At 31.2% G+C, this 13,085-nt stretch overlaps 1 protein-coding gene across 3 annotated transcripts in view; it reads right to left on the reverse strand.

Moving 5' to 3' along the window:
* Positions 1-923: 923 nt before the first annotated feature.
* Positions 924-13,085, reverse strand: part of LOC126890800 ((Lyso)-N-acylphosphatidylethanolamine lipase-like) — a 169,438-nt gene continuing 157,276 nt past the window's right edge. For all 3 annotated transcript variants that reach the window (XM_050659990.1, XM_050659991.1, XM_050659989.1), the window contains exon 6: positions 924-7,638. In XM_050659990.1, the coding sequence (XP_050515947.1) occupies positions 7,414-7,638 (225 nt within the window). In that variant the 3' untranslated portion in view covers positions 924-7,413. The remainder of the gene's footprint in view (positions 7,639-13,085) is intronic.

Here is a 13,085-nt window from a genome sequence, read left to right on the forward strand (position 1 = left end):
TATACATAGTTTTGCAAAAACAAACTTCGTGCAAGTTTGTCACACTGTAACTAGCAAGTTTGATTTAAACTTGCAGCAAGTTTGCAAAGTTGCCATCGCAAACCTGTAGCAAACTTTCATGTATGATGTATCAAACTTGTTTCAAGTTTAAAACAAGTTTATATTGCTATCTGGGTAGTCTTTGTGTTGTGGCTGTATCGGGTCTTGTTTCTAATGCATATGGCATTATTGATCTTACAATTACTTTATAAATTCTTGACTTCATCTTGCTCAGTGTTAATATGTCGGTTTCGCCGAAGTTTCGTATAGTGAGTGTTATTAAGGCATCCTGGCAGTCTATTTGCTTTTTGTACTTGATTTCTCACTTCTTTGCCCAGGTCTCCGTAGCTGGACAATGTAATTCCAAGGTATTTTCCACTAATTGTTCAATACTGATGCCATCAATTTCTATTTTATGTCTGAATGGTTCTTTACTGATTACTATTGTTTAGTTTTCATCATAATATTTCCATCAAATATACTACATATTAAATTTTCTTCAGTCCACATTTTTTCAGACCGCAAAAAATACGCGTATTCCTGTCAAAAACTTTGGATAAAATGTTACCAAAGTGGAACAAAATACAATATTTAAACGGCGACGGAAAGTAAACGCGAACATCTACTGAGAATGGTGGTTAAAATATAATGGGAGGTGTATGGAACGGGTATGGGAAGTAAACGGAACGTATAGTGAGAATCGAACTTTAATGGGAGGTGTATGGAAAGTAAACGGGAGGTATAGTGAGAATCGAATTTTAATGGGAGGTGTATGGGACGGGTATGGAAAGTAAACAGAATAAATAGTGAGAATCGACCTTAAGCCGTCTCTACTAGCAAAGTATATTTTTAACTGGTTTAAAATTTAAATAAAACAACACATGTATTATTTTAATGTTTATTTAAGATGTGCAACGTAGTTTTAATTTTGATACTTTTTATACGAAAGAGTTAAAACGTGGACCAATAATAAAAATAAGTTTATCCAGGCAATAGGGCTTTTCATCGATTGTCATTTGTTTCGACCTCTGTCATGTGTCACATAATATTGATATATCTACGTCATACGTCTTTGGTGTGTATCATTGATGTATACGCTGTGAGCTCGTACGTAGAGGGGATATTTACAAATTCGCGAACGCCAGTAGTGACAAGTTTGTAAACGTTTACTGGAAATTTGACATAAATGTCAAAGTGATTAATTTAAAATTAAAATTAAAAACATTAATTATAAACAATATTAGTTGGTCAAAGCTGTGGTATATATTTTTACCTTAAATATACTTACGTTTTAAATACTGAATTTAAGTTTTTTTAATGTTCCCTAATATCTAATTATAAATAATCTATTATAATCTTAGCGCCATCTACACGATTATTGTCAAAGTATCCGAAGTAAGAAATTGATATTTTATCAATAGAACGTCAAAATGATTAGAAAAATCTTAAAAAAATCGATTACAATTTAATTACTTTTTTGCGTTGTAAATAATAAGCGATAACAATTAAATAATAAATTTAAAAATTACCGGTAAAAGTTGAATTAGTAACCGCTAGGAGCGACACCAGCGAAGCTCAGAGCGTATACAAATAACGTATGACGTAGATATATTCATATTACGTGACACATGACAGAAGCTTGAAACAAATGCGACTGTGAATGAAAAGCCCTATTGTTTTATCCTAATGTATCACACGGGAACTATCACATTTAAATTAAATTATAAATATATATTTTAAAAATAATATTTTATATAAAAAATAAAGCTATATATACATTATACTACTTAATTTTTAATGGCCTTTAAGGAACATTCTAACGAAAGAAGGCTATTACGTTTGTACAAAAGACCAGCTTTCGCAGCCTCAATTAGAATTTTCCTAGATAATTCTCTATAACAAATTAAGTTTAACATATTTTTTATTATTTTTAAATTTTCAGTTTCATTTATTTCTTTATGTGCCCTGTAGATGGAGACGGTAGTGCCGGCTGGTACTGGCAGCCAGAAGTGGGGTCCCCTAAATTCTTAGCTAGTTTTACTTTAGTGGACGTAATTATACTGAACGGATTTGAGTGGAAATGTGGAAAAACATTGAAATATAAAATCCCCCTACACATGATGAAAGTAGGGGGACTGGCGGTGACTACAATCCCCGCCTGCAGGGACACTTAGATTTGCTTAACAAAAACTTAAAGTGCCAAAAGTATGCATGTTTCATTACATAGGTAATACAAGATCAAACAACAACACACAAAAAACGCACAAAAATACCCAAGATAAATATTCAAAGATTTGCAACCTTCCTGACAACACTGCAGAATATTAACTAGAAACTTCTTAACGAATGAAAACTAATCGACATATCAATCCATAGAAACTTAACATTTTTATAAGCCAAGATTTAGAGAAGTAAGAAGTAAGTAAGCAAACCGGTATTTATTGCGCAAAATTACCAAATGAAGAAATTTATAAAAAAGTGGTCACTGAAGAAGAAAAGACAGAGAAATTTTCATTTAATAATTTCTCTTGTCTTAATCCAGGCAGCCAAAGGACTCAAAAGATGTTTTTGTTGAGGCACAGTAATTTTTATATTGTAGTTCTTATAGTCCTGTCGCCAGGGGGGTACAACGGCCTCTTTAATTCAGATGGACTTACCCAAGTTTTTTTTATGTATATTGACCCGTAGAACACGAATTTTTTGGGTAACAGTTGATCCGGATGTCGATAAGTTTGTTATAAACAAAGAACTTAATAACAGCGATTTTTCGCAAAACAAAACATTTTTTTGTATTTTCTGGGTGATTCTCGGCAAAAAATGGTTTTACAAGTTTTTTCGTAGGATGCATAGTTTTAGAGATAAACGCGGTTGAACTTTCAAAAAATCGAAAAAGTGCAATTTTTGAACCCGAATAACTTTTGATTAAAAAATAAAATAGCAATTCTGCTTACTGCATTTGAAAGTTCAAGTCAAATTATATCGGTTTTGATTATTTGCATTGCTAAAAATTAAGTTTTTATTTGTTAAACAAAGCTATAAACACATAGTGTTTCCCGTGCCCAATGCATGCGTTTTAATGTACGTAATCTACGTAGAAATTGTGTGTATGCGCGCCTACTCGTTCGATTTCAAATGGGAAATGCATTGAAAACATCATTCAATCACTATGTGTTTATAGCTTTGTTTAACAATAAAAAAATTAATTTTTAGCAATGAAAGTAATCAAAACCGATAGAATTTGACTTGAACTTTCAAATGCGGTAAGCAGAATTGCTATTTTATTTTTCAATCAAAAGTTATTCGGGTTCAAAAATTGCAATTTTTCGATTTTTTGAAAGTTCAACCGCGTTTATGTCGAAAACTATGCATGCTACGAAAAAACTTGTAAAAACATTTTTTGCTTAGAATGACCCAAAAAATACAAAAACATGTTTTATTTGGCGAAAAATCGCTGTTATGTGATTCCTCAAGTTCTTTGTTTATAACAATCTTATCGACATCCGGATCGACTGTTACCCAAAAAATTCGTGTTCTACGGGTCAATATACATAAAAAAACTTGGGTAAGTCCATCTGAATTAAGGAGGCCGTTGTACCCCCACTGGCGACAGGACTATTAAACGGCCTTCAAGAAAAACCCAAGCTGGGGTCCGATAAAAAACTTAAATGGTTGGTTGGTACAGGCACAGACTTTTAAGCCTTAATTAGAATGTATTTAAATCTCGATGATTTTATTTAATTTTTTAAATTTTAAATAATTTGTCTTAAGGTTAGGTACCAACATAAGAAGAAAAACACGGTCATTAGAAGAACAAAAAAAAATTACTATATTCTTTTCGCGTTTCTTAACCAACGCAGTCGAAAGAACAAAAATCTAACAAATCAATGTATTTTATAAGTACCTATATAAAGAGTACTTAGTCCAAAAGTATGAACTTTTGTTACATTGTACCAAAAAATATTTTCAACTGAAGATAAAGGAACCAAATGACCTATTGTGACATACGAATTTTGTACAAAATTTTACGTTTTTTTATACTACAGTATAAACCTTATCACTGGGAGAATTAGATAGATATGTCAAAACATAGTCGTCATACCTGATAAGTCTTGAAAAACATCAATGACGTCAGCAAGGTAACATCGAATCACATCGAACACCACACAACGGTAAAATTCAGGGGGAGGGGGGTAAGGTCCTAAGAAAACTTCATAGTAAACACGCGATAACAGATAATATCGAAGATTTTCAATGCCTTTTAAATAACCTCACTAGTGCAAGTGAAGCTTTACAAGAAGACAAGAACAATTATTAGAGGTAGCAATAATTATTCAAACACAACGCTGTATGTCGCTGAAGAAGCAATCGTTTATAAGGCAGTTTAAATACTTGGGTTGTGTGCTGAACGAATGTTAGGATGCTGAGACTTAAAAAGCTGAGAAATAAAGAGCAGAGTAGAACAAGACAGAAATGCTTTTTTGAGGCGTCGTAAATTTCTGACTAATCGCAAGTAGGATTTCAACCTGAGATAGGAGATGCTAAAGTGGTACGCTTGGCCTGTTCTCTTGTACAGATTGGAAGCATGGACGTTTAAGGCCAGATCCATTAACAAACTTAAAGTCTTTGAAATGTGGTGCCCACGCCGAATGCTTAGAATAGCATGGACGGACAGAGTCAGAAATGAGGAAGTATTAAGAAGAGCGGGCCCCCAGAATAGGGAACTTTTTTATTATATAAAAAGTAAGAAGACTGCATACTTAGAGAACATATTACGAGGAGAACGATACACTTTTCAGCAACTGGTACTTGAAGGAAAGAGCGGTCTACGGCATCAAAAGATGTTGGCATCAATGATGCTAAAAACACAATAATTTAATCCTGAATATCTAACATCTCACCTGACAAGACAATGTACGTTAGACGCCTATGCAGAAATGCACGGTACCTTAGGAAGAACAAGAAGAAGAAGAATAAGAAGAAGAAGAAGAATTTGCAGTATTCAGGTAGATCTAGATTTATGAAACAGGCCCGAGATAATGTAAAAAAATGGGGTTACACAGAGGATCACAGTGCCTTTAGAGAGGTACAAGACAACACCACCTACTAAACTGTTTGAATTTGGAAGAATGCTGCGCGATCATAGCCATAGCGATTGAACTAGCCATCAATGTGGACGGGTATTGGAAAAACATCATTTAGAAGCCTAGGTAAGTATACCCCAGGCTGTGGGTGAAAAAACGTGATATAATTCAGGAATTTTTGAAACCTATCAGGTATTGTAAAGGACGATGGCAGGAATAACTTCTACTAAAATGTAACCAATCGGGCTCTACAAATTTTTTTTATGTTTTGTATTGAATAATGTTCATTTTAAAGCCTTAAAAAATAAATAAAAGTTATTTTTACAACAAATAATGCAATTATTGCAAAAACGGCCATTTTGGACCTTTCGCAGGCTGTTTTGCAATAACGTATTATCGAAATTCAACTTACCATAGCTTAAATTTTAGGTTTCTTAAGGAAACCATGTAGGTTTCTTAATTTACTACAATTTTCCATTTAAAAGTTTTTCTCTAAAATGAATATCCTAAGCAGAGCTGGGCCGGGTACTGATAAATTGTACTCGGATACTTTTCATATTTGAGGAACGAGTACAGAGTACCGAGTACATTGCTCAAAAAAAGTACTCAAGAGTACAATACTCAAAGTACAATTACCCGAATTTCTCGGGTACTTATTTCGAGTACATTTGAATATAGAACCCGAAAAAAGGTAAGAAGGTACCTCTGATAATTATCTCTGCCTCTCTAAACATATTTATTTATGAGTCATAAAAACATAAAATAACGTAGGTACAACTCCAACTTAAAAAAAAAGAATTTTAAAAATTGATCATTGATTAATACAATAAAACCTGTCAGTAACGTCCACTAAAAATGAAGGAACTATATTGGCCGATATAGAAAGGTGGCCGGTATTTCCAGTTTTTGTAGTCCACAAATACATAAAAGATAATTGGAACTTTGTTTATTTTGTTAATAAAAGCAAATATAATTCTGTACATAAACGGAAACGTCGGAAACTACTAAAACTACTTTAATATCCTAATATAAAACAAAACTATACTACGGGAAAAACATATTGATGTTAAGCTTTTTTAAAGAACTTTTCAACCCACTTTTATTTTTTATATCCTTTGATAATTTGAGTTTTTATACCATATTTTTCGGCCAACTGTTGTGAATTGTAATCATACTTATAAATAGTGACAAACGTTTCTCTTTTACAACACTTTTACGACATTTTATTCTAGGATTTTAAGAACCTATTGTGACCACCGACCAGATGAAGGTTACTCTCCTGTTTAGGTAGATACAATAGGTCCTAATAAATAATACTGGGAATTTCCATCAACAAATATACAAAATTATTTTAACAAAATTATTTTGGCTAACATTCACATTCAATTTCTATAAAATGGGCTTTAAAAATATGTGATTATTTGGCCGTATTATAAAGGTGGCCGTAAATAGTAGGTCATAAATAAGCGAATATAGTATATTGTATTACATATAATTGGTTTGCGGAATTTTGAAACAGGCCGTACGTAAAGGTGGCCGATTTTTGCAGGTGGCCGGTAACACAGGTTTTACTGTAATCAGTATAACACCACTCACACTCACTGATTAATTTTATTGGCTTTTAAGATAACTAATTTTTCAAAGTTTCATCAGTTCTTCAGAGCATTTCTTGAAGGGCTATTAGTAATTATTATGGCATAAGAGAATAGGCGTTTGCTTGACTTTGCGAATGGACTGATACTGAAAACGGCGTTTTTGCGTGTTGCTATTAATTTGCTCTCCCACATGCAGCGACAAGTTTATACTTGCAAAAAGTACTCGGAAAATGTACTCGTATAATAAACGCGGGAACCGGATATTTTACCCATATGCTACGGGTACGAGTACCGAGTACTTTATTGAAAATGTACTCGGGTACCGGGTACCCAAAATGTACTCAGGGTACAAAATTCGGGTACTTGTACCCGGGTATTGCCCAGCTCTGATCCTAAGCTGCAAAATTAAAAATCTTTAAAAATTTCAAATTTAACAAGTGAAAAACGTCATAAATAAAAAAGTGCACACAATTTTTGGTTACATTTTAGTAGAAGATATTCCTGGCATCGTCCTTTACAACACCTTATAGGTTTCAAAAATTCCTGAATTATATCCTGAAATCGACCTACTTTTCACCCACAGCTTGGACTAGTAACCTTACGACACATGTAAGACGAATAAAGCATTTTTAAACATTTACAGACATCATAAAATACTTTTAGGCAGAAGATTCGTATATTTTATCTAAGGTTTCCATTTACAGTCTCGTGTTTATTATTTGCATACCACTGAAATCGTCGTCTTCTACTAGTCCCTCTATTTTCTTATCCCATTCGTTTTCATTATCACAATTTTTGTTATCTTCTTTTTCTTCGGAACTAAACGTATCAGAATTATCACATTGCTTACATACTTTACAGACGAGTTTGTTAAACAATACTGATTGATCTGCATTGATGTGATGTCCAGCATTAGGTAAAATCTGAAAAAGAAAAAAATGTTAAAACATATTGTGAACATATGTGAAGTGATTTGGTCGTAGACATTCCTACAATGCGAACTATATCCTATATTTTTGCATATCCTATATTTTTAATTGTTTACTTACAAATAATTGAAGACATACGTGGATAAAGGTTATATAAATTATAGCCTAAAAAAATTAAAAAAAAATCAAAATGTAAATTCGTACAGGTTAAAACAAATTTTATATCAAAGTTTAGGTGGGTACAAAAGATATTTTCAAGAAAGTATCCAAATCATACAAGGGGATCATTGTTTAAATAATTAAAAAGGGGTCATTTTTGCAAAAAAAAAAAATACTTTTTTAAGTGCTGAGGTAACTCACTTATTAATGAAGGTCTATGGGATTCTTTTCTGCAAAGTTGAAGGATAAATATTTCACATAAGACTTACTATATTAAATTTGACCCCCTATTTATTTAAATAATTGTATATAAAACTTTAAAAACAAATTTGCAAAAAAATATTTTTAGCGTTTTAGATAAGCACTATAAAATATCTTGTTTTACAGATTAAGTTGCGCTATGTTACCAGTATTAAGTAAAAAAAAATTGGTCGGAAAATATTTAATATTTTTTGAGATATTGAATTTGTTTTTTAAATGTTACTATATTTTCAATTGCAAAAACGCGGTTGTTCCCAAAGAAATATTCACCTGCTTAAGATCTCATTATTTTTATTTTTATGTATATTTTCGACAAATGTATTGATAAATTTAAATTTCAGTTAAACTCCCCCCTAAACTGGCATTTGAAAATTATTCAAAGTTTATAATTTGTTTTTTTAGTAACGTCGCGGGGATTAAGTATTTTGAAATTCCGTTTCGATAATTGGGTTCCTGGGAATTTTTTATTAATTAACAAAATTTTTTTGTCGTTTTTTCTTCTTCTTTTTTTCCTTGTAGTTATATTACTACGGGCCCTTTTAGGGCTAAATTTTATTAAGAATATCGAATCTCTAAGTTGTAGATTGTAGACCTAAAAATATTAAGATTTAACTAAAATATCTTGTGGCTACTTACTGAGTTACAGGGTGTTTTATTTAAAAATTTAAAAATTATTGTTGCCAAGTACTTTAAAACTATTTGACGTATCCTTATCATACTTGGCAGAAAGTGTGGCTATTATACACCCTACTAAATTGTGATTAATAAACGTTTCTAGCTAGTTCCAGAGGCGTACGACAGGGGATAGTGAATGATTGATCTTTCCCAAATTCTACGCCACTGAGTGAATTACTATTTTAGCGAAATTTTTCGATTCTCCAATACTTTGTATGTAAGTAGCTTTATTGGTATTGATAAAGTCATCAGTTTGAGAGATATTGGAAGTTTAAAATGAATGAATGAATGAATCAAAATAACTATGCCGTTTCATTTTTAACATCCAATATCTCGAAAACTAATGACTTAAGCGTTACCAGTAAAGAGTATATTATGTACTTATAAGGTATTGGAGAATCGAAAAATTTCGCTAAAATAGTAATTCACTCAGTGGCGTAGAATTTGGGAAGGGTTAACCATTAACTATCCCTTGTCGTACGCCTCTGGTAGTAGCTAGAAACTTTTATTCATCACAATTTAGTAGACTGTATAGTACCCACACTTTCTGCCAAGTATGATAAGGATACGTCAAATAGTTTGAAAGTACTTGGTAAAAATAATTTTTAAATTTTTAAATAAAACACCCTGTAACTCAGTAAGTAGTCACATTTTATTTAAGTGATTTTAGACCAATCTTAATATTTTTAGGTATAGAATCTACAACTTAGAGATTCGACATTTTTAATGAAACTTAGCCCTAAAAGGGCCCATAGTAATATACCTCAAAGAAAAAAAAAAGAAGAGGAAAAAAAGACAAAAATATTTGTTAATTAGTGAAAAATTACCAGAAACCCAATTATCGAAACAGCATTGCAAAATATTTAATACCCGCGACGTTATTAAAAAAACAAATTATAAACAAATTTGAATAATTTTCAAATGCCATTTTAGGGGGAAGTTTAATTGAAATTTGAATGTACCAATACATTTATCGAAAATATACAGAAAAATAAAAATAATAAGATTTAATACAGGTGAATATTTCTTTGGCAACAACCTCGTTTTTGCGATTGAAAATAGAGTAACATTTGATAAACAAATTCCATATCTTAAAAAATATTAAATATTTTTGGACCAATTTTTTTTTGGTTAATACTGAAAACATAGCGCAACTTCTCCTGTAAAATATGATATTTTATAGTGCTTATTTAAAACGCTAAAAATATTTTTTTGCAAATTTGTTTTTAAAGTTTTATGTATAATTATTTAAATAAATAGGGGGTCAAATTTAATTTAGTAAGTCTTATGTGACAGATTTACCCTTCAACTTTGCAGAAAATATTACTATAGACCTTCATTAGTAATTGAATGACCTCAGCAGTTGAAAAAGTAATTTTTTTTGCAAAAATGACCCCTTTTTAATTATTTAAACAATGATCCCCTTGTATGATTTGGATACTTTTTTGAAAATATCTTTTGTATCCACCTAAACTTTGATATAAAAGTTGTTTCAACCTGTACGAATTTACATTTTGATTTACATGTAGTATAATTTTATTTTACTAGACTATTATATATGTCACATTTTTTGAGAAAATTGTTTTATTACGTTTTTGTTCTTCTAACATGCTGTTTAACCTTTTAAAAATTTTAAAATAACCTATATTTAGTTAAATAATGAACAGGAAGGTAGTAAAGCAATATGTACCACTAGATTATCGAATTCTAGTGGATAAAGGAATTATGTCCCAAATCGCGTTTATCTGAAATATTTATCCAGAGAATTGGAGATATGGATTGGACCTATGTAAAAAGAAGCAAAAAAAAACAGTTCAAATGAAATGTTTAATTCTCGTGGTTAATGTAAAATGGAAAAGATTGAACGAATTTGGCTTCTATCTCTATAAGACGTGTCTTAATGACTACATGCCATTTCAGCAAGTGGATTTAAGAAAAAAGCACATCTGACCAGAACTGAATATAGACCAAGAAGACTGGAAAATAAAACTGGTGGTTTGAGTTTGTAAAAACTGGGAAATTTAAGAGACCGAATAAAATTTGTTCCCGAAGAGTACAGATGGTTTTATGAAAACGCGATAGAGGAAAATAAAGAAAATCCCAAAAAGAAAAGAAGAACCGACTAAAAAATACGTTTTTTGGAATTTTACATTATATGTATTGTAAGTTTTTTTTGAAAATAAATGCTTTTTTTGATACTTAACTCTTTTATCCACTTAACCCTAACATTTTTTAATTTTTTTTTACTATTATGTGGATAAAGGCAATATGTCCACAAACGTTGAAATATTTGGCTTAGGTAACTTTTTTTAAATTGAATTTAAAGTGTAAAAAAGTACCTTCAGATACCTGTTTAAAAAAATTTAGCAATGCAAATTTATAAAATAAATAACTAACTTGGAAACTTGGAACGAAAGATATTAAAACTCTCATTACTTAAAAAAATTATTTTGTGACAGATGACCTTTATTTTTATCCACTTATGTATGTTTTCAACTGATGCAGAATATAGTACTATTTTTCGCCTTATAAACAATTTAGTTACCTTTGTACCTTTACAAAAAAGAAACACAATACCCCATCTGAAAGGTTATGAAAAAACACATCTTAAAAAAAAAGAAGTTTGTACGACCCATAGAACGGGAGATATATTTTTTAATTTACTGCTCAATTGTTTATAAACATTATGAGATGAAATTTGAGCAGTTTGTCAATGAAGTTTCAGTTTTTCAAAATATAAGTTTTTCTTTTATATAAGTTATAAGTACTTCAAGCTTATGTAGAAACTTATTAAATTTAGTAAACCATAAAGTTAATAGATCTGAAACAGTGGAAACATCATTATGAGGTCCTGCTGACAGAAAATAGATGTAAATTCCAAGAGAACGAAATAGAAGAAAATATTCGAACGTACATAAATAATTAAATAATGGACCAAGAGCTAGCAACGTCGGGAAAACAGTGATTTTAAGACACTTGGTTTTTTAATATATTATTCCCTATGCTTCCTTTAACACCTTACCGGCCATCTGGCTACTGAGACAGGTTGCGTTCATTACTGCACAGCGCACCTGTACAGGTAAATATATCGAATTTAAAATTATTTTAAGACGAAAAATTTTTTTGCCATTACTTTTTAAACATTATTAGAAATATGAATTATAATTGCCATGCATTTCTGTGGTTGCTAAATATGCGCCAGCCGCTATTTTTCATAAATAATAATTGAAAAAATTAAATAATTTTAGTATGTCTGAAATTTTAATATTATATTACATATTTACACATAAATAAATGCAAAATTCTAACAATAAAACACTGAAAACTACACTTTGTTTTCTATACCTCCACAAAATTTATTATAACTAAGTGACTACAGCTGTTTCGGCAGAGTGCCTTTCTCAAGTGATATAGTTTACAATGTGTTTGTCTTTTTAAGTCTTCAACTGAAGAGGTTGAGGAGTGGGGAGCTGTTTGTCTCGAGTTGGTCATTCAGAATTATATCTGTATTTTTCAGTTTATTAATTTCCATAGATTCTAAAAAAGATAGCTTAAGGCCTTTATTTTGAATATGCAGAATTTGAAACTCTTCATTGAAAGAATGATTATGATCTAGAAGGTGAAGTGCGTATGTAGAAGTGTCTGTTTTTCTATTGTTAAATGCCCTTTTGTGTTCTGCTATCCATTTGTCAAAAGTTCTGCCAGTTTGACCGATGTACGTTTTCGGACAGTCACCACAAGTTAGTTTGTACACACCACTCTGTAGTTGCTTTCTCTTTCGGCTTTTATTGTTCTTAATATATTTGCTTAAGTTGTTGTTAGTTCTGAAAGCTGGTGTTATTCCTTTCTTTTTTATGTATCTGGCTATTTTTGTTGTTATCTTGCCAGTATATGTGAGAGAGCAGAAGGTACTGGGTTCTTTCTGTGGTGGTGGATACACTAATTTCAGGGCTTTCTTATGGAGTTTTTGGTTTAAAATTTTGTTAACTGTTTGTTCGTTATAGCCGTTGTTTTGTGGAGGTATAGAAAACAAACGTTTTCAGTGTTTTATTGTTAGATAAAATGAACTTCCATCAAGTAACGGTCGAATCCATCAATTAAATGCAAAATTAATTTGCCAAGCATTAATTCGGTTGCATGCACCAGCCAGGTGGATTTAAAATCATAAAAATAATGTGTATTTTCAGCAAAACGATCGCTGGTTGGGTTAAAAAACTAGACCAACAAAAGATACGACAATTTCGGGGGTGAATGTTGTCCGCACATGTATTAAAATGGGTCAGTCACAATTCACAGTTTGTTAACGATTCTTGTCTAGTTTCTATTTAGTGAAAAGTAATTGTGAT

This window comes from Diabrotica virgifera, chromosome 8 (assembly GCF_917563875.1).
Source record: "Diabrotica virgifera virgifera chromosome 8, PGI_DIABVI_V3a".
Classification (NCBI taxonomy): domain Eukaryota; kingdom Metazoa; phylum Arthropoda; class Insecta; order Coleoptera; family Chrysomelidae; genus Diabrotica; species Diabrotica virgifera.